The sequence below is a fragment of the Panicum virgatum genome, chromosome 2N (genome assembly GCF_016808335.1).
Source record: "Panicum virgatum strain AP13 chromosome 2N, P.virgatum_v5, whole genome shotgun sequence".
In the NCBI taxonomy this organism is placed as follows: domain Eukaryota; kingdom Viridiplantae; phylum Streptophyta; class Magnoliopsida; order Poales; family Poaceae; genus Panicum; species Panicum virgatum.
Genome location: NC_053146.1, coordinates 29745996 through 29767426, shown reverse-complemented (window position 1 = coordinate 29767426; position 21431 = coordinate 29745996). Strand labels below are relative to the sequence as shown.

The following is a 21431-nucleotide window of genomic DNA, read 5'->3' as shown; positions in this document are numbered from 1 at the left end:
TGCAGGTTCGGGGGAATGATGAGAGCTCGACTCGCCCTGCGAACGGGACGAGCCCAACCTCTTCATCCTCTTGATAGCTCCGCAAAGTTTCTGACCTACACCCTTGATGCTTGCAACAAGAGCGAACAAGAATGAACGAGAACAACTCGGTTCGGGTTATGTTAGCGGAATCAAAATGAAATTCTTACCCGAGAGTTGTTCCTTCAAATGAGCAGATGATCTTGCAGCAAAGAAATGAGAGAGAGATTTCTTGAAACCAAACTTGAGCCAAAATTCAATGGAAACCCGAGCAAGAATGTGTGAGAGGGAGTGTGAGTGAGTGTGAGCATGGGAGAGCTCAACACCCCTCTCGGCCCCTATTTAAAGAGAAGATGGCGCATGCACCAGTGGAGAGGCAAGCCACAATGGCTATGGAGCCGTTGGAGAAGGTGGGGCCCAGGAGCCATTGGCCCTGGGTCGGCCGACCTGTGGGGTCAGCCGGCCCCAGGGTGGGCCCCCTGGTGCCCCCCTTCGGCCTGATGCTTCCACAACGGTTATGAACTTTGAAAATATGGTGCACGGCCAAAAGTTTGCTTGAAAAGATGTCCAAATTATTTTTCCCAAAGGATTTTAAAACTCAAAAAAAAAATTTGGTCTTTTTGTAAAAAGGGAAAATGCTAGAAAAATTCCAGCATGCAGAAAACAATTTTGAAAATTTCAAACATGCAGTGGAGAAAAAACAAATAAGGTGCAAAGAAGATGTTGAAAAGCGGAAAACAAATATGAGATAAATACCATTTACCTTTGGCAAGGGCGCGTCGTTTAAAGTCCGACGTGCACGACTCCTCTTTGATTACGATTGAGCACCCGTCCTGGGAGGAGCAGTGACGGATTGCTGTGCTTTCTCTGATTTTTTCACTCTTGATGAGGAGGGTTGATCTTGTGGAGTAGTCTGGACTGGTATTACCACCTCTTCATGCTTACCCTCCTTTATGACTTCTTTCATGAGGCTGACCATGTTGTCCTTCTTTTGTGGTGTTACCACGACTTCTTGTATGCCTCGTGAATTTGGCCCAAACTTGATTTTGATCATAGAGCATTTCTCAACCTTGGGCTGAAATGGGAACCTTTCTTCCTTGCCGTTGATATTGAAGCGGATTTCTCTGGCTCCAACCTTGATTTGTGCCCCCGCAGTGCTTAGGAATGGTCTTCCTATAATAAGTGGTGTATCCTTGGAAATGTCCATGTCCAGGACCACAAAATCAACAGGGATGAAGTTGTCCCTAACTTTTACCAATATGTCTTCTGCAATCCCCTCTGGATACCGTACCGAGGAGTCTGCCAGCTGGAGGTGCATTGGGGTTGGTGTGAGCTGTGTGAAGTTTAGCTTGTCGTAGACGGCTTTTGGCATCACGCTGACACTTGCTCCTAAGTCACACAAGGCATGGCCAAAGTGTTGTGCCCTGATTGAACACGTGATTGTGGGGCATCCTGGATCTTTCTTCTTCTCCAGGGGTTGGTTGAGTATAGCTGCGCTACACTCTTCCGTGAGCTTGACAACTTCTGTTGTTGATGATGCCCTTGATATATCGGGCATAGGTCGGTACATGCATTACGTCTAGTAGAGGGACGTTAACATGTATCTTCTAGATCATCTCAACAAAACGGGTAAACTGCTCATCCACGGTTGCCTTCTTGTTACCGGTGGGGAACGGCAAGAAACTGGTTTCGATATAGTCCCTTTTCTGGTGCCCTGGTTTCTTCTTGATCTATTGGTTGTTCTTCTTCTTGGGTTGCCGGTGCTTTTCCTACATGGTTAGGGTGTGGTGGATCATGAGTGGACTTACCACCCCTCGTGGTCACTGCTTTAACATTCTCAGAGACAGGAACAGAAGCAGCTATTTGAGCAAGAAGAGATTCAACCTTTTTATTGAAACTTGACTGGTTTTTAAGAGTTGAAGACAAAGTTTCAAACTTTACATTTAAACTTTCCAGGGATTTGTTATTGGCCAAAAGCTTTTTATTTATATTTTCATTGATTTTAACTTGGCCAAGAACAAGTTCTCTCAAGGGAGGTTGGTTTGAATTGAAATTCAAATTATAAGAAGGATTGTAGTTATTACCTCCCTGAAAAGGTGGACGTGGTTGGTTCCACCCCTGGCCTCCTTGTTGTGGATGGTACCCGTTGTTGTTGTTGAGGTAAGCGCAGTCTTTATGGGTTTCGGGGCAGTCGTTCCCCAAGTGTCCATCATTACAACAGACTTCGCTCGTGAAGTGCGAACCCATGGCGTAAACGAAAGCATGGATCGGTTGTTTGCTCCCTTCCTCCATCTTCTTGATTAGGAGGTCCAGCTTCGCGGCAATCATATCTGTCTCTTTGACGGTATGCATGCCTTTGGTGCGGGGTTGGAGTCATTCATCGCTCCACCCCTGATTGGAGACCATCTTCTCGACCAATGCTTTGGATTTGGCTATGGTCAGGTCGAGGAAGGTTCCTCCAGCAGCGGCATCAATATTGGCTCGAGATGTCATTGTGAGCCCGTTGTAGAAGCTTTGCAGGACGAGCCACTCGTCCATGCCATGATGAGGACAAGCCAGGATGTATTCCTACAGCCTCTCCCAAGCTTCTGGGATGGATTCCATCCTTGTCTGTTGGAAACTTGAAATTCTCCCGTGCAGGGCATTTGTTTTACCCAGCGGGAAGAATTTTATGAGGAATGCCTTGGAGCATTTGGCCCAGGTGTCGAAGTCCTTTTCTTTATAAAACCATTGTTTCGCCTTCCCCGGGAGGGAAAAGGGAAACAGACGATGCTTGACAACGTCGGTGGTGACATCCCGTATGACAACGGTGTCGCAAAGCTCCAGAAAATTCTGCAAATGTGCATTTGCGTCCTCGTTCGGCTTGCCACAGAATGGGCTAGCCTACACCATGTTGATGACACTTGATTTGAGCTCGAAGTTCAGGTCCCGACACTGATGTTGGGGCCAGTGGCCACATTGTCGGTGGAGGGGACGGAGAACTCACGGAGTGTCTTTTCAGCCATAGCCTCAAGAACGAGTGGTGCTTCTGAAATGGGTTTCTGTGCTAGGAGGATAGCGAGAGGAGGAATGACACGAGGTCGTGCCCTTCTCACGAGACTCTCTGGATTGTCTGTGTAGTTTTTCGGCAGGGAGAAACCGGTCATACACTACCCCTGTCTTCTTTCAAATCAAAAATAAAAGAAGACATAAAGTGACATTAGCCTGAAAGAGTAAAGACTATATCCTGAGTACAAGGTCTAAGTTAATATCAGCACAATATCTTTGTTCACATGCCATCCCCGGCAACGGCGCCAGAAATGCTTGTTGACATTTCTTAGAGCAATCACTTGGAATAGTTAATCCTTGGCAACAGTGCCAGAAATGCCTGTTGGCAGTCCTTAGTGCAATCACTAGAAATGAGGGCGCCGAACCTATCCTAGCAACTGCACCCAAGGGGTGCCTCTCTCGTGGTATAATCAATACGATTACAGATGGATCCGCAAGCGCACGGATATACTGTTGTAGCATTTCACCCGGGGAGTAAGGGTATCGCCATTTATTTGTGTCCCAAAGGACGGCAGCGGCAAAGGTATTGTACTCAACATTAACCATGACATTGTGCCTCAAGCAATAGGCAATACTCTAACAGGGGTAAGTACAGATAAAGAATAAGCAAGGGTAATGCGACACAGCACACATCCACACTCCAAGAGGAAGGAATAAAGGAGAGAAACTATAAAACAAAGAACTACTCTATCCTACGTCAAGTCAGCTGGAGCATAGGCTAGGTTAGGTGTCCTAGTGCTTCTACCCAAAGCTGGGGTCATGTTAGATCATGGTTAGGACTGCAGGTGCCAGGAAAATGGGATAGCGGGGAGAAGGTCCCGCACCGGAGTACATCCAGTCCTGTTACCTCTTTGCATGAACTCCTACACTGAACCCGAACGTCGGGCAGTACGCTAAACGCAACACTGCTGTTACGCCGGACGGACAGGGCCATCACCACCTGCCGTCTACCCCTATCACACCGTGGAGCACGGTCATATCTGAAGGATCCCGTATACCCGAGCACCACGCTCGTGTATGAAGTCACTACTCTAGTGCCCCCAGGTCTCCCACCCTTCGGATGGACGAGTAAAACACTAGATCAAGCCTGAAAGCACAACGAACCTCTACCCGTAGCCATATCATCTGGCCTATCCAAGACCGTAGCATAACTTATGAACTATCTAAGCATGGATTGATAAACTATCAATATAGTAAAGCAACCATGGCAAAACTCTATATTATGAATAGAAGTCTAACAAGTCGGATACAAAGCCATACCTGGAGCTGAGGATTGCTCAACGACCCCGAGGACGACTTGTTCGCTAAAGAGAACTAGCCTAGCTCCACTACCTAGCTAAGAGAGCAAGAGAGAGGAGAGCCTTCTTGGAGAGAATGGAATGAAGTCCGTGTGTGTTGAGAGGGGTGAGAGGGGCCCTATTTATACTAGTGGATGTGGGTTCCCGCCAAATGCACGTATGGAAGGTGATCAGGAGACTTGGGGGCGACTCCTCCTCGAAATGCACCTGGACGGGAGGTCGTCCAGGTTCGGCCGACCCAGGGGGTCGGCCGGCCCCACTTGGCTGCCTCTCATCCTTATCCTTCTCTGGCAGGCTGACATGTGGGCCCTGATATCTTTCCTTGTATGCATTATGTGTGACGCGCCCATTTGCTCTGCCAGATGGGCCCTCTTTGTAAGTGGGTGACGCCGGATGCAATATTCTGCGTAGTTGTATGGCGTCTCCTGCGTGTTTTCGTCTTATTCCGCTCTTGCTCATCTGAAATGTACAAAACTCAAAAACAACTGTGGAGCGAGATTAGTGATACAAATATGTGAGTAAGGCATGTTGTTTTCCGTTATTATTGAGTATAGTTGACGGCTGAAAATGGCACTTGAGCACCGTCAACAACCGGCCCTCCACGCTCCCTCTCCCCCACCGTGCACTCCTCCTCCTTCCCTTGCTCAGTACCCTACGCAGAGCAGCGGCAGAGCCTCGTTCCCTCCTCTCTCACGACGACGGCGGCCGGATTCGGCTTTGCTCCACCGCTCGTTGCCATCTGTCGGCCCCGCACACGGCCGGATCCGCACGGGTGGAAGGAGCATGCGGCGGGAGCAGAGGCTGGCATGCTGATATGTGCGTGCGGCGGCCGGCGCGAGCGGACTGCGCAGGAGCGGCAGCAGGGCGGGACCCTCCTTCTCTGCCGCGCCTCCCTCCTTTCCGACGGAGAATACGGGCGACAAGGGCTGCGCGCGACCTTCCCGGCCCCCTCGCCTCGAGCTCCATCGGCCCTCTCGTCGCCACCCCCCCCCCACCTCGAGCGACACGGCGGCGACCGTGGCCTGCGCGCGGTGCGTCCTCCAGTGCACGTGGCCATGGCGGCGCGGTGGCCGGCATGCTGATCCGCGCGTGCGGCGGCCGGCGCGAGCGGCCTACGCAGGAGTGGCGGCCAGGCGGGACCCTCCATGTCTGCCGCGTCTCCCTCCTCTCCGGCGGCGAATACGGGCAACAAGGGCCGCGCGCGCCTTCCCCGCCCCCTCGCTGTGGCCTACGCGCGGCGGCAACCGTGGCCTGTGCACAGCGTGGCCTCTAGTGCACGTGGCCATGGCGGTGCAGTGGCCACGCCGCGGCCCACCGTGGTTTGGCGGCTCGAGGTTCGCCGCCCGCCAGAACCAGGCCCCGTCCCTCCGCCTGGCGGGTGGATCCAGTGGCGCGCGGGCGGCGCGCGGCCGGAGCGGCACGCGTGGCAGCACGGAGGAGCAGGGGTGCGGACGGCGTCAGGCAAGGCGGGCCGGCCGGCGGTGAACGGCGCGCGGCCGGAGGTGAGCAGCGCATGGCATCGGGCGTGGTGGGCCGGTCGGAGGATGTAGATATAGAAGATGATGAAACTCAAGGCTTTTTTTTCATATATTCATACCACTTGAAGGGTTATGGATCTAAGTGGCACAACTTAACAAATTTAGGGTGCCAGGTTTTGATTTTGCGAGTTTGTGGAGCTAAGTGGCATCTGGGGACAAGTTCGAGGACCACTGGTGTATTTAACTCTTTGTTATATGTAGTCACCCAAAAGTTACTGTGTTAATAATGTATTTGAGATAGATGTGAAAACTGTAACACAGAATGTGACGTGGATGTGTGCATGTAATTCTCTCTTTTACATTGGTTGTTTGCAGAACGGAACAAGTAATTAGCACCTCATTACTTATTCCCCAAACCAGACATCCATCGCACTGGTCCACTCTATTCCACAAACCAAACCCTCCATTCCGCTAACCAGGCCCAATCGAACCATCCGACCCTGCAAGGGACCAGTCCAAGCGGGATCAGCTGAGATTCCGGATGAGGTTAATCCCCAAACCAAGCAGGCCGTTAGTGTTATCATTCAAATGAAATCTACTACTATATATATAAAAAAGGGTTTTTTTGGATTCATGCCATTATAATTTTCCAATTTCTGAGATATGTCATTATAATTCACCTATTTTGAAACTTGCCATTACTATTATTCACTTCTTTGAACCATGCCATTTTATACGTCTTCGGTGCTCTTGGACCCAGTCGCACACCCGTGTATTTTTTATGGCCCAAAATACCCTTGCTGCTTCTCTCCCTTCACTCACAGACGCATGGGGCCCACATGTCAGCTTCTTCTTCAACCTCTGCTGCTTCTTCCTTCTAGCTCAACATTGCAGATTCAGTGCGGGTGCGGGAGGGGTGACCGCGTGCGACGCCGTGAGCTCGGGGCGGCGCTGTGAAGCTCAGGGCGACGTGGGTGGATTGGAGCTCGGGCGGCGCGGGGAGCTCGTACTGGTGTTCGGCGGGACGGTGTGGAGCTCCGTCGGGCGAACAGAATGGCGGGGGCGCAATGGCGGCGGCCCCACGTGAGGCCAGGCGAGTCTGCGGCGCCGGCGAACCTGCTAGAGGGCGTGGCAGTGCGAGCCCGGACGAGGGTGTGGCAGCAGTGTACCGCGCAAGGCCAGGCACGGGAGGGGCTCTCACTGCGAGGTGAGGAGCTCGCCCGGCGGGGGAAGGAGCTCGCCCGGCGGGAGGAGAAAGCCAGCGGCGGTGTGGGGTAGGGGCGGAGGTGAGCAACGGGTAGTGGTGGAGAGGAGGAGGTTGAAGAAGGCTAGAGGTTGGAGGAGAAGCCGACATGTGGGCCCCACGTGTCTGAGTGAAGGAAGAGAAGCAGCAGGGGTATTTTGGGCCATACGAAAATATTCGGGTCTGCGAGTGGGTGTTGACACTCCTTAGAGCCTCAATTTACGTACCGCAAGCGCACGGATCGTGGTAGCTTTTCCCTTAGAGTACTCCCCCAAGATTTATCAATCCGTGGATCGGAAGTGAACCGACTAGGGTTTACCATCTAATATATCGAACCTATCCTAAACATGAAGCGAAGATTGCATATAAACTGAACACTTGATAGATATGAATGAAGCATAAGTGTTCATCACACCCACAACCGTAGATGAGATAACACAACCAAGGAGCTAGGGCCTATCGTCTCTAGGTACAGTTCTAGTCAAAAAGGTGATCAAAACATAGATTGTCTCTCAACTAAAGGTACATGAAATCATCTCTCAGAAAGGCGGCTCACAAGCGGCCTACTTTCCCAAGGTCGCCGGTGCGAGGTGCATGTCGACGCCTAAGGTTTCCCAAAGCTTTACTCCAAACGCCCACCAAGTGCTCTTACTCGAAGCTCCTCCTCTTGGTGGCCGTGCAACGACTCCCATGGTACTCGCCATCGATCCTATTCCATATCATGTCGTCGCTAGAATATTTCCCTCCACCATGCTGTCACCACACCGGGGTAATCAACCAACTAGCTAAAACACGCTACCTCAACGTATCCGCAAGATATAGACTAATCACCACGAATAGATCTAATCTTACTATGAACATATGGATGCATCACATATGAGAAAGAAAGCATGCATTGAAGTAGACCAAAGTCGAGACAACTAGAATAAAGAGTAGATTGATATCATCATCGTGTGTGTACATACCCCGACGAATGTTGGGGATGACTCCCGAACTCCACCATGGCACAACCTCGCAGGGAGGCCATGGCAGCTAGGGGTGGCCTAAGCCATCTCCTAGGTACCCTCGAAGACCTGTGGCGGCCGTCATCTCACTCCGGCCTTGGCCCTAGGTTTTCGTCGAGTTCTGGGTGGATTGATTCCCCGAGATTGAATAAGGTGCGAGCTATTTATAAGCCGAGTAAGACACCGGTTGAAGGGGAGGCCGAACCACCTTGGAAACGGGCAAGGCCGGCCGGCTTCATGGGCCTAGGCCGGCCGGCCTACCCTCTTTCGGGCCCGCCTCGGTCTCATCTTTCTCGTGTAGACTCCTCACATCTTCTAGAGTTTATGTCCTTCACGATTGCACCCCTTTGGACGTCGTTATCTTGAAGATACCTTCGAGGAAAGGATAGGATATGGAATCCTTCCTTAAATCTTCATTTGCTTTGCTTAATCCTGAAGTATCTTGATCTCATCTTTGTGGGCTTGGTCCTTTGGGCTCTCTTGGATGATGGATGTGCATGAATGGGCTTCGAATCAACATGGGCTTTGGTCCTTCCTTTGGGCTTTGGCCCTCGTCTTTCTCCGTGTTAATGCTCGATCACGGGCCTCATCATTTCATGCTCCAAAATAGGCCAAAAACCAGCAAAAATGAAGTTCCTCCAAAATATATTTGCAAATGTGAAAATGACCAATAATTAGGCCTGGGGTTAGGATGGTTAGTGATTTTGATATTAAATTCATGCCATTATCAAGGATAAACAAGGGATAAATGGGTACTTAAAGAGCGCCAACATTTCCCCCATGCTTAAACCTTGCTCGTCCTTGAGTAAGTCCAGGAGCTTTGCTTATAAAGAAATCAGCGTTGCCCCTCAATGTCCTCTCTGCACTTAGTCATACATAACAAGACATATTGCTCTCTCAAGTATTTAGCATTTAAGTTCATGTTGTGACCGGCTACTTTTTGACTATGGAAGATAGACTAGCAATTAAAGAACAAGCCACAATAATAAATAAATGCAATGCTCTCAAACTTAAGCGAACTTCAAACCGTTACCTTATTTCATCGTGAAGAGTTTTCAAAAGAATGCATATCAAACATAAGTGAGGTTCTCTTGCAAAAGATCATGGAAATACTCATCTCATCAAGTCTCTCAAGCCTACATTAGATTGTCTTCAACCTATTCTACTCATATATAAAAGTGGAAGGCTTATGTGGAGCTTGGTAGGTCAAAACAATCCTAGCAAAACATTATATCTGAAATATTGTCAAACTAAGAGAAAGATCTATTGGATTTACTGAGACTAGTCAAAAAGGTCATTGGAAAATAATGTTGGAGAGGGAGAAAGATGAAACACACACATTTAGATAGGTGAACATGTGCAAGTGGCAAATGGATGATCCCGAGACACAAATGAAGTTCTCATTATCGGATTGCACATGGTTGGAAAATTTGAATATGGAATAATTCTTCAAAGTAACTTGGAAAATTAATAAAGCCAAAAAGAGCTAAGGAGCATTTTATTCTTCTCTTTTTTTCTTTTATTTTTCTTTTCTTTTCTCTTTCTTTTTTTCTTTCTTTTTGCTTTTCTCCTCTCTTTTTTTCATTTTTCTATTTTTCTCTTTTTTTCTTTTTGCTCCTTAGAACTTTTGATAACATAGAATACTTACCCAGCCATCCCCCCATGCTTGAACAAATGCTCGTCCTCGAGTATGAATAGTGGGAGAACCAATTAGCTAGGGTAAGTATCTCAAATTCACCTTCTTCTTCGTAGAACCTCTTGAATCTCCGGGGAGCCTTGTCTCCCAAAATTTTTCTTTATATGGTGCCTTTGATTCTTTTGATTCTGTCGAAATAATAATATATACTCAAATTGGGTTGTGGTCAAGGAGGTAATCACAAAAAGATATTTTTGGTTTAGGGTGGATATCCAGCGAGGCTTGCAAAATTCCCGAAATAGAAACTCACAATGCATGGATAAATAGGCTAGCAAAAAGAAGGTTACACAAAAAAATGGAATGGCCAGCTTCTTAGTCTCATACCAAAGAAATCAATCTTAATCCAACTCGTCAAAATATAAGTTTGCAATCTAAAGGTTTCATCATGAAAGAATATGTATGTATAGGCTTTAGTAGGTAGAACTTTGCAAGAGATTCACAAATGTAGATAGCATAGGAATTAAGTTTTCAAATTAAACAACACAAGGTGTAAGGTCATCGGTAGACTTAAATCAAAGAGCAACATAGAATATGTGGGTCTAGAATTTAGTCATTTAACCTCCACAAATAAAAGAGCCGGTATTTTAATCATTTTAATTCCATTTAATTGAGAGTAAATGGTCAAGTTATATACAACATAGCGTAGGTAAAACAAAGCAGCAACTTTCATTACTTTTCATAAGCAAGAGCATATAAGAATATCATCGTGGTGAGCTCAAGGTGATGGTGGTTATCATTCATTGAAAACAAAAACAAATCTAGGTTGTACTCCTAGTAGCCATGTTATTATAGGGAGAGATATACAAAGGTTGCATCTATGGTTGAAGGCATATATGTACAAGCATTAGAAAAAGAGAGAGTTGAGGAAGAATTACCATCCTTCTCGATGCTCGTAATGAAGTGTAGCGCGGCCTCCCCCATACTTAAGCATTGTGCTAAGCATAGGAAGAAGAATCATGAGCATCTTGTGGCAACCATGATTATCTTACTCCATGAGATCTTTCTTCCTTGTCCACGAAATCCTCCCCCATGCTTAGCATGTTGCTAAGCGTGGAAGGAGAAGATGGACCATCTTGCAATTCTTGAAGTCCTTCCCTCATGTGTATGAATATCATCTTCAATGTGTCTTCACCTTTGTTGCGTCAATTTTCTTCAACTTCTTCTTATACTACGTCATGGTCCCAATCATTGCTTCACATCGTCGTCGCCTCCTTTAATTCCTCGTTGTCCCATTACTACCTCATCTTCACAAATTTTTTCTTTAAATTTCCAGAACAGAACATGTACTGAAACATTGCTCCATTGCGAAGTACATGAATTTTCCTTTCCAACGAGTCCTCATTCGCCCAAAATTGATTCCGAACAAGAGAGTTATGTTCATTTTATCTCAGCGCTGCAATCTGTCCCGACGAATTTCAGAACACGCAACGTCCAATGTTCTTGCCATATCTCCTTATACCGGTCTTCAAATTCATTGATCTTGGATGCGTTGGAACGGGAATTTCATGGAGCTTCTGAATATCAACTTTTTCTTCCTTGTACATCTCTGTTCATGTGCAAAATTTGATGAAAACAGCGGGGCTTGCTCTCGAACTTTGGAGATGTTGACGAATTTGATTTCTTCTTTGATCACGAATTCATGGGAACACTTTGTCATGCCTGCAAAACAATTCAAGTGCACAATCTACCCCAAGGTGACAGTTGGGAGTAGAAACAATTGCCAACAAACCAAAAACATCCCCTAAGATACTTAACTTGTGGCATAATTAGTCTAGTGAAAATTAAACCTAATGGGTGTATGAGAATGCAAGTGGGAGGTGTGTGTATGCACATGAGAGGAAAATGGATTGCTATCTTGGTCAAAAGAGCTTAAAGATGGAGGTCCGCAAACAATTTTAAACACCACGTTTACACAAGATTGCAAAAGATAAATGCTATCATGATAAGCATTACAATGATAGGAAAGCATACATCAATAAGATTGAGACCAAGCTAGCAAAATGAGGGCATGAACAATGGAATGGATGCAAAGTGCAAATGCAAAGTTAGCAAAAACAAGTGTTAGCAAGGTTGAAAGGACCTTTCGATGTTGTTCCGCAACTAGCTTATTCAAAAACAATTGTTAAGAGTGACAAAAAGCCTTTGCGACACTTCATAAGAAGTGAGGCTTTTGTCAATGAAAAGGTTATTTATCGAAAAGGAACAAGCAACCGAACTAACAAGGTCTTAGAAGTAGGTTTATGGGTTTCCTATATTTTTGGCTTAAAACAAAAATTTTGAAGAGAGAGTGTTGGGTATACAAATTCTATCTAAGGTGGTTTTTTAAAAAAAACTAGAGAGAAACAAAAGTTAGATTTTTTTTTGAAAGAAAAACATAACCTATGGTTTTAGGATTGCTCTATGAGTGGTTTTCCTAAGGGTTTTAGGATCTCAAAAGTGAGGCTAGTCAATGTTTTTAGAAAATGTTTTTTTTAAATGCAACATGCAATGCAATGCAAGGGTGAGACGAACAACATGGTATGCAATGCAACATGGGGTGGTGAACAAAATGATATGACATGATGAGGTGGTCTAAAACAAAACAAAAGTTAGCCTAAGTTAACTAGCCACAAGTTTAGAATCAAAGGGTGGTGCAATGCTTCATAAATCTCTCTAAAAAGACACAAAGAAAAAGACTCAAAACACTAATAGGCACACAAAAAGGTCTACAAGTTTCCCAAGATCAAATAACAAAGTGCTCCCTCAATAACATTTAGAAAGAACAACATGAAGTTGTGGTTTTTGTTAGAGCAATGGTACAATGTTACTTGATATTCCGATTAAAGAGTGCAATGTAGATGGTCATATTAATATATATAAATAGATAAATAAAATGAACGGGTTGCCTCCCGCAAAGCGCTTCATTTAAAGTCATAGAGCTTTAATTTCTCACATACCTTCTCATTGATGTGAAGCCATGGTCCTTCGTGCGAGAATTCGAATTGTCCATGCAGCTTGTATTGATGACGCCTTTAGTAATCCATCATGGTTCGCTCTTAACATCTTCATGCGTTGAATGTTGTCACTCGTGCCTTCATTTGCCAACGTCCTTGGGCCCTTATTTTGTCCTGAGCTTCTGAATTCGATCATGTATGCTTGATGAAACCACAGCGCAAGCTCCTCTTTATTATTGTTATCCTTATCTCCTTCACCTTGTTCTCGTCACGTTGCTCTTCGCCTCTCCTTCGTGGATTTTCCCCTGTGTCCAGAATAGAACATATACCAACATATAGCTCTATTGAAAAGTTTATGAAATTAACTTTCCAACAAGTGATCATTCGCTTTAAACAGAGTCCAAACGAGAGAGTTATGACCGTTTTACTTTAGCGTTGCGTGCTGTCCAGAAAATTTCAGAGTCCACGACCTTCGATGTTTTGGCCATAACTTCTTGTGGGAAATTTTGATTGACTTCATTCTTGATTCGTTGGAACTACAACTTCATGGGGCTTTTGAATATCCAAAAATATACTACAATTTTCTTCTGAGGTCGAGCAGAATATTGATGATAACAATGACTTCTTACGAATCAATCCGAAGATGTCGATGATCTTGATCTTTTGGTCTTCGGAGCATCTTGTTGTGCATCCTTGGCTTCAAGGTCATCACCATTGATTCACCAGCGAGTAGCATGGCTCCAATGGTCTATCTCCATGGTTTTTGCTTTGCCTAAGATGTCAGGATCGAAGGAGGCTCTCGTGCTTTGTGTCGATGATCAGAGTGGTCTCTTTCTTTGATTGTACTCGACTAGAAGCTTTTAGAGCATCCCATGGAGAAGATGGGTGGCATCATGGTTCCTCTAATCTTGTTACCTCCAGCATTGGTCGACTTCAAATCATCAACTTTTGTGCACAAGGTCCTCCAAACATCTTGCGACATCGTCATCACTTTCTCCATTGTTTGTTGCTGCCTCTTATTCATTGAATTCCTTGATCATCCCGCACGGAATATGTACCAAAATTCTACTCCATGGAAAGCCTTATGAAATTACCTTTTCAACGAGTAGTCATTGATCCTAGACGGACTCCGGATGAAGAAGTTATGGTCTTTTTACTCCGGCACTACGCTCTGTCCCGAGACATTTCAGAACGCGCAGCGTTGAAAGATTTTACCATAACTCTTCACACCGATCTCCAAAATTCACGATTCTTGATGCGTTGGGAAGAAGGCTTGATGGAGCTTTATAATATATAATTTTCTCTCATGGTACTTCTCTGATCATGGATGAAAATCTCATCACAACAGCAGTACTTTAGAGATGATGATGATCCGATCGCACGATTTTCTTTTTGGGCATACTTCATCACCTATGGCTTGGACAAAGAAATCTCCAAGAGACATTAGCCAAAGTTGACACGGTGACATACCTTTTTCATCTTTACTTGTTTTGAGTGTGGGCTCGATAGCGGATGCTGGGCCACTAACAAAAGTTAGCACCTACCACTAAAGAGCGGGTCTTCACGTAGCCATCAACTTGCTTGAGTGAGATTGGACTTGTCAAAGTACGGACGTTGAGAACTTCTCAATCGCTTTGTGTCTAGGGTTTTACCTGCATTCATGGACACAAACAAGAAATACAGGATATATGCAATAATGAAATTAGGGTTAGTCCAAAAAGATAGATAGATCTCCCTAGGGTTCGAGTTGCCGATCCCCGGCAACGGCGCCAGAAAAGCTTGTTGACACTCCTTAGAGCCCCAATTTACGTACCGCAAGCGCACGGATCGTGGTAGCTTTTCCCTTAGAGTACTCCCCCCAAGGTTTATCAATCCGTGGATCGGAAGTGAACCGACTAGAGTTTACCATCTAATCTATCGAATATATCCTAAACATGAAGCGAAGATTGCATATAAACTGAACACTTGATAGATATGAATGAAGCATAAGTGTTCATCACACCCACAACCTTAGATGAGATAACACAACCAAGGAGCTAGGGCCTATCGTCTCTAGGTACAGTTCTAGTCAAAAAGGTGATCAAAACATAGATTGTATCTCAACTAAAGGTACACGAAATCATCTCTCAGAAAGGCGGCTCGCAAGCAGCCTACTTTCCCAAGGTCGCCGGTGCGAGGTGCATGTCGACGCCTAAGGTTTCCCAAAGCTTTACCCCAAACGCCCACCAAGTGCTCTTACTCGAAGCTCCTCCTCTTGGTGGCCGCGCAACGACTCCCATGGTACTCACCATCGATCCTATTCCATATCATGTCGTCGCTAGAATTTTTCCCTCTGCCATGTTGTCACCACACCGGGGTAATCAACCAACTAGCTAAAACACGCTACCTCAACGTATCCGCAAGATATAGACTAATCACCACGAATAGATCTAATCTTACTATGAACATATGGATGCATCACATATGAGAAAGAAAGCATGCATTGAAGTAGACCAAAGTCGAGACAACTAGAATAAATAGTAGATTGATATCACCATCGTGTGTGTACATACCCCTGACGAATGTTGGGGATGACTCCCGAACTCCACCATGGCACAACCTCGCAGGGAGGCCATGGCGGCTAGGGGTGGCCTAAGCCATCTCCTAGGTACCCTCGAAGACTTGCGGCGGCCGTCGTCTCCCTCCGGCCTTGGCCCTAGGTTTTCGTCGAGTTTTGGGTGGATTGATTCCCCGAGTTGAATATGGTGTGAGCTATTTATAAGCCGAGGAAGCCACCGGTCGAAGGGGAGGCCGAACCACCTCAGAAACGGGCAAGGCCGGCCGGCTTCATGGGCCTAGGCCGGTCGGCCTACCCTCTTTCGGGCCCGCCTCGGTCTCATCTTTCTCGTGTAGACTCCTCACATCTTCTAGAGTTTATGTCCTTCACGATTGCAACCCTTTGGACATCGTTATCTTGAAGATACCTTCGAGGAAAGGATAGGATAGGGAATCCTTTCTTAAATCTTCATTTGCTTTGATTAATCCTGAAGTATCTTGATCTCATCTTTGTGGGCTTGGTCCTTTGGGCTCTCTTGGAGGATGGATGTGCATGAATGGGCTTTGAATCAACATGGGCTTTGGTCCTTCCTTTGGGCTTTGGCCTTCGTCTTTCTCCGTGTTAGCGCTCGATCACGGGCCTCGTCATTTCATGCTCCAAAATAGGCCAAAAACCTGCAAAAACGAAGTTCCTCCAAAATATATGTGCAAATGTGAAAATGAACAATAATTAGTTCGGGGTTAGGACGGTTAGTGATTTTGATATTAAATTTATGTCATTACCAAGGATAAACAAGGGATAAAATGGGTACTTAAGGAGCGACAACAGTGGGTCCAAGAGCATCAAAGACGTATAAAATGGCATGGTTCAAAGAAGTGAATAATAGTAATGGCATATCTCAGAAGTTGGAAAATTATAATGGCATGAATCCAAAAAACCCTAAAAAGAACGATGTAGATGTTTACCCCTCTGTGGTTTCGCTCCCAGCCCCCCCTCCCCCGCGCGCGCGAGTCTGCCCGCATCGCATCTTCCCCGTCCAATCGTCAATTCGTCATCCAGTATGATCTCGCCCGTTCACTCCTCCCTCGACCCGCCTCGCCTCTCAGGCCATGTTTAGTTCCTAAAATTTTTTGTACAGTAACCGTCATATCGAATCTTCGGACACATGCATAGAGCATTAAATATAGTTGAAAAAATATCTAACTACACAGTTCAACTGGAAATGATGAGATGAATATTAAGCCTAATTAGTCCATAATTGGATATTAATTTCCAAATAACAACAAAAGTGCTACAATACTCAAACTCAAAAAAAATCGTGAACTAAACACAGCCTCAGCTCCCCACGACCGTGACCGACGATTCCTCCACCCCCGGGCACCCCTGCCCCCTCCTTCGCCCCCGCCGCCCATCCCCCATTCTTCGCCGTGCCACCACCGCATCCCTGACCCTTGCCCCTCGCGCCAACGCTCTCGCCTCCCCCTCTTGCTCACCAACGCCGCCACTCCAACATTCCCCTCGCGCCGATCTTGCCTCCCTCTAGCGCTCGCTGTCGCCGCTGCTCCGCTGTCCGCCTCGCGCAGCCCTCGCCACACCACACACGCCACAGGCCTGCAGCCGGCCCTGACCCGTGTCCCGGTCGACCGCTGGCCCCTCGGCCGCTGTGCCCGGCATCTGCGCCCGCCGGCGTCCAGCGCCATCCGCGCCCCAGGGTCTTGGACCCATGCCGCCGGCCTGCGGGGGTCACCGGACGCTACACCGAGGAAGCAAGGCTATAGGCAGGCACGGAGCTGCGTGGGGCAGAGCAAGTGTGAAGGCCGCGAGCTGCAGCTGGAGGCGAGAAGAGGTGCGGTCGGCGCGGACCCGCAAGCTATGGGCGGAGACGAGGAGCTCGCGTGGCCACCGGCGGTCTGGCACTCGTCGTGCAGGAGCGTAGAGGATGAACTCGGCGTGGCCACCGGACGTCGGGCGCGGAGGAGCGACGAGCGCAGCGTAGCAGCCTGCGGAGCTTGCCGCCGCCTGTACAGGCGGGCACCAGCGCTCATGGCCTGCGAGGCGCATGGGGGATGGGAGCAGCATGGCCGACTAGCACGCCCCTACGAGAAATTTCGATATTTGACACTCAATCCGCATGCCTCACGCAATTTGACACTCAATTCGCAGGTCTTTTGAAATATAACCTTCCGCACGCGAATTCTTTCAATTCAAGAGTTTTTCATCCATTTTTCTCAATTTCTCTGATTTTTCTTCTCATTCTCATTTCACACACCCCTGAAAAGACCACATTGCCCCTAGCCTTGTCTCTTTGCACTATGAGGAATTAGCCTGCTGGCCTTATCCCTCCCGTGCATTTGTTCTTTCTCCCTCCTCGCTGTCTGTTCTCTGTTGGCGGAGCGTGGCCGGCGCTGCTCGGCTCCCTCCTGCCCGCGCGGCCGCCGGAGTCTGCCTCCGCGGTTGCCGCCGGAGTTCGCCTCGCAGATGCCACCTGCGCTGCTGACATGAACATTTGGGCTGATCGCTCCCGCCCGTGGCCGGTGGAGCGCGGCTCGCTCCTGCCCGCGCTACTCCCGCCTGTGGTCGCCGGAGCGCGTCGGCTCCTACTCGCGGCTGGCGAAGTGCGGCACCCACCTTCCAGCGGCTAGCAGAGCTTGTCCCGCGGCTGCTTAGCTCCCCATCATGTCGGATGCTGAGGACCGCGCGTTCTCGGAGACCTGGCCGGAGCTCCGCGGCCGCCGGTACAAGGACCGGCTGCTGCGGTGCACAGCAACGCGAGTGCGCAGAGCTCATTCAGCAGCAACAACGGTGCAGCTGCGTGGACACCCACTGAACATGAAGCAATGGCGCTGGAGTGGAACCGCAGTGTGCAGCACTAGCCGGGGGCGCAGACAACGGCGTGCCCTACTGATGGACGACCGCGAGATGTGGTGCAAGACGCGCTCTAGTGAACAAGCAGGATGCACATGGGAAGGACGGTGGCGAGAGCGGAGGGGCAACAGAGGCCATGGGAGCGGAGGCCGATGGATGAGGGACGGCGGAGGACTTAGCAGAGGATGCCGACGATTGAGAAGAACGGGCAGAGCGAAGTCAACAGAGGCGGAGGACAGAGGCGCCCGGGAGAGGAAGGATAAGGTGAGGGCAATATCGTATTTTTGTGGGGGTTGTAAAACGAAAAAGAAGAGGAAAATTAGAGAAATTGAGAAAAATGGATGAAAACCCTTAAATCGAAAGAATTCACGTGCGGGAGGTTATATTTCATAAAGTCTACGAATTGAGTGTCAAATTGCGTGAGGCATGCGAATTGAGTGTCAAATATCAAAATTTCTCGCCCCCAACCAGCGTCATCAGCGCCCCCGGCCCCCGCCCTCGCGCTTGCCGACCCCGGCCGCCCAACGCCACCGCCGAGGCGGGTCGGCCGCACGCATCTGTCAGTGACGCATTCCTCCCCGCCGAGCACGCCAGCGACGCCATCCTGTCCCTCCCCGCCCGCAACGCCGACCCCAGCGCTGCCTGGTGGAGGAATTCTTCAACACCTTGTCCAACAGGTGCTCGACTGATTGCCTCATCTAGATTTTGTCTCTGCCAGATTTGGCCGCGAGGTACGTGGATCAGCATGTTTTGTTGCTATTTTGCACTTGCTTCCGTAATGGCGAATGTGAAGGGATGCTTCACAGGGTCGTAGTGCCAACGCAGGGTCGGCTTGGACTTGTTCTTGGAACCGGCGGCCCCTCCGCTTTTCGGTGCGTCGATGCCAGCGGACACCACCAGTACTACCCCACCACTTGCAGGCTCGTTCAGCTTGGCACTCCTGCAGCTCTGCACCTCATCCGAGAAGCAGTCCAGGTGGTGCTGCTCACCACGGCCAGCCCTGGGGGTGCTGGTGGGATGGCTACGGAAGCGTGGTGAAGCGGATGGGCACCACGTCCAGCCATGGCTGTACTGGTGGGATGGCTGCGGCAGCGTGGTGAAGTGGATGGGCACCACGTCTTTGCAATCTTGCTACCATGTCTGTTGCCAAGCGACATGCGCTTGATCCCAAGAAAGAGAGACACCGCAGAAATCATGCAGTACAAGCTGCAAAGATGCACCCCTGCATCCTCGCATCTACAAGGGTAGTAACAATAGCTACGTATCCGTAGATTGCTTGACCCCCACCTGCTTTTTAATTAACCAGCAATCACTCCAGCTAATCAATTTACTGCTACACTATATGTTATGAATGCTTGGGCTTTCGCGAAGTGAATTCTGAACTGAACTGGCTTAATGGATTCCATTGTGATGTACTTAGGTATGTAACAATGGACGACCATGTAAAATGGCATTAGAAATTAAAATTGGCTTCCTCTTAAATTATCCAATCCGTTTCTCATGTTAAGTGATAATAAAGATTGCTCAAGCATTTTATTTTTGAATAAATATCCCTATTTCAGATGAATATTGGATTCCCTTCAAATTTTGTGTGTTTATTTAGTTGAGCAAGCACGGAAATAGATGGTTTAATTAATTTGTCAATTGATCAAATTTTCATACATTTGATATTGTAGTGCTCTTTCATGTAGGTTTGAGAAGCTACTAGAGTCAAGTAGCTTCAACAAGTTGATTTCCAGTACATTGAATTGCCAAACTTCAATATTGCTTCTGATGCTCTGAATACTCTCAAGGTAAATTTAAACTTTGAGATTTTTACTCCTATTTATTTGGATGCTTACTCTTCTTGCATATTGCTTCATCAGTCAGGAAATTATGATTAAGTTGCACGTAGCAACTTTGCAACTTTGATCTGAATAGCTGATTATAACTTGGTTGGTTGGAATTTAGTAATTAAGAGGTTAGCTCTTCAAGTTTTATGTTTCATGCTATTTATTAGCTTGTTATTGGTTGAAGAGGTGTACATAAAGGAGGGACATGCATTTCATAGACATCATGAACAGGGACTGTTGAGTTTCTATCTGCAACTAACAGCTAACCTATTGTATGACCCAGTTTGTAAAGGAGTCAAAGCTGGAAACTTCATTGACAGTTGGCCTGCTCAGATACTGGCCAATAACAAATAGCGTGAAAGCTCTAATTTTGAGTGGTGATGTTTTTGCAAATTATTCAGAAAGCATGGAGGAATTTTTGCTGTTTATAAAACTGAAAAATGAAAGGCATACATGTATCATATGCAACCTACTTGGAACACGGCAATGAGAGTACATATGTACTACAGATATGCTATAAAGAACATGGTCATTTCCTTTCACCATTATAGCAGTCAAGATGCTGCCATGTTGTGTGACTGATTTTAGTTTACATCCAGCTGCAGTGTTTGTATCCATGCATAGCAATATGACAAAGAAAGCATGTGCCAGTTTTTTAAGTTAGAAGCTTCACTCTCAAAAATGTGTCTTGGGCTATTTCCAGATCGATTATGTTACTAATACTCTCTTTTATGTTTTCTTCAAAGGGTTTTGAGCACGTCTTATAAGCTAGAACACATGTTTTCCTTCTTTGTTTAAGATTCTTTTTTGCCACTAATAGGTCATGTTTGTAGTGGCAAGTCGAACTACAAGCACCATCTGTTTAGTATTGGCTACGGCATGATCCTGTGCTGTATGAGGTGGAGAACGAATCAAAGATGAGCACACGAGGAAAGGGAACAGTGAAAGGTCGAAGATGATCAACGGCTACATCTGGAGGCGGAAGAAAAAAAAAATGAATGTTGAAACAAAATTCATCCGGTTTAATTTAATGACCAACATTTTTTTTTGAACCGATTTAATGACCAACATTCATGTCATCACAATAGAATTGCAGGTAAATGTGATTGGATTATTGTAGAAGTCACTAAGGAAAGCATATTTGATTGTTTCTTATATATCCTTTGTTAACTAAGGTGAGTAGGAATTCATGCCATCAAGTCGTGCATTGCCTATGTTTGCAAATGCAGATATCGCAATAAGATAATAAATTCTGCCACAGTTAAGAGTTTAACTAGCTACCTTCAACGGTACTCATGGCATGCAAACCCACCTAAAAGATAAGTGAAGTTTGATCAATATGTTGATTTTTCTTTCTTTATGTACTTTTAAAATTATGGGCTTCAAGTAGAGATTTATGTGTCATAAGCATATTGATCATTGGATTATAATTGTTTGGAACGATGTTATTTATTATATGTTTTATTTGACTATAATTATT

At 47.0% G+C, this 21431-nt stretch overlaps 1 protein-coding gene, 1 long non-coding RNA gene and 1 other non-coding gene across 6 annotated transcripts; 2 read left to right on the top strand and 1 right to left on the bottom strand.

Annotated features, from left to right (window-relative positions):
* Positions 1-832: 832 nt before the first annotated feature.
* LOC120662523 lies at positions 833-1390 on the bottom strand. The gene has a single exon (XM_039941655.1). It carries the CDS (start codon positions 1388-1390, stop codon positions 833-835), a length of 558 nt encoding a protein of 185 aa, XP_039797589.1.
* A 1164-nt stretch (positions 1391-2554) lies between these two features.
* LOC120663220 lies at positions 2555-2663 on the top strand. Its single transcript, XR_005670438.1, has one exon. It is a non-coding gene; the product is annotated as a small nucleolar RNA R71 (small nucleolar RNA).
* Positions 2664-17616: 14953 nt separating this feature from the next.
* LOC120660191 lies at positions 17617-21108 on the top strand. Of its 4 annotated transcripts, XR_005669423.1 has the most exons (4): positions 17617-18383; positions 18591-18850; positions 18926-19912; positions 20772-21108. It is a non-coding gene; the product is annotated as an uncharacterized LOC120660191 (long non-coding RNA). The 4 variants fall into 4 exon arrangements; XR_005669425.1 differs by having other exon boundaries at positions 17620-18850; positions 18945-19912; XR_005669424.1 differs by having other exon boundaries at positions 17620-18850; positions 18934-19912.
* Positions 21109-21431: the final 323 nt, after the last annotated feature.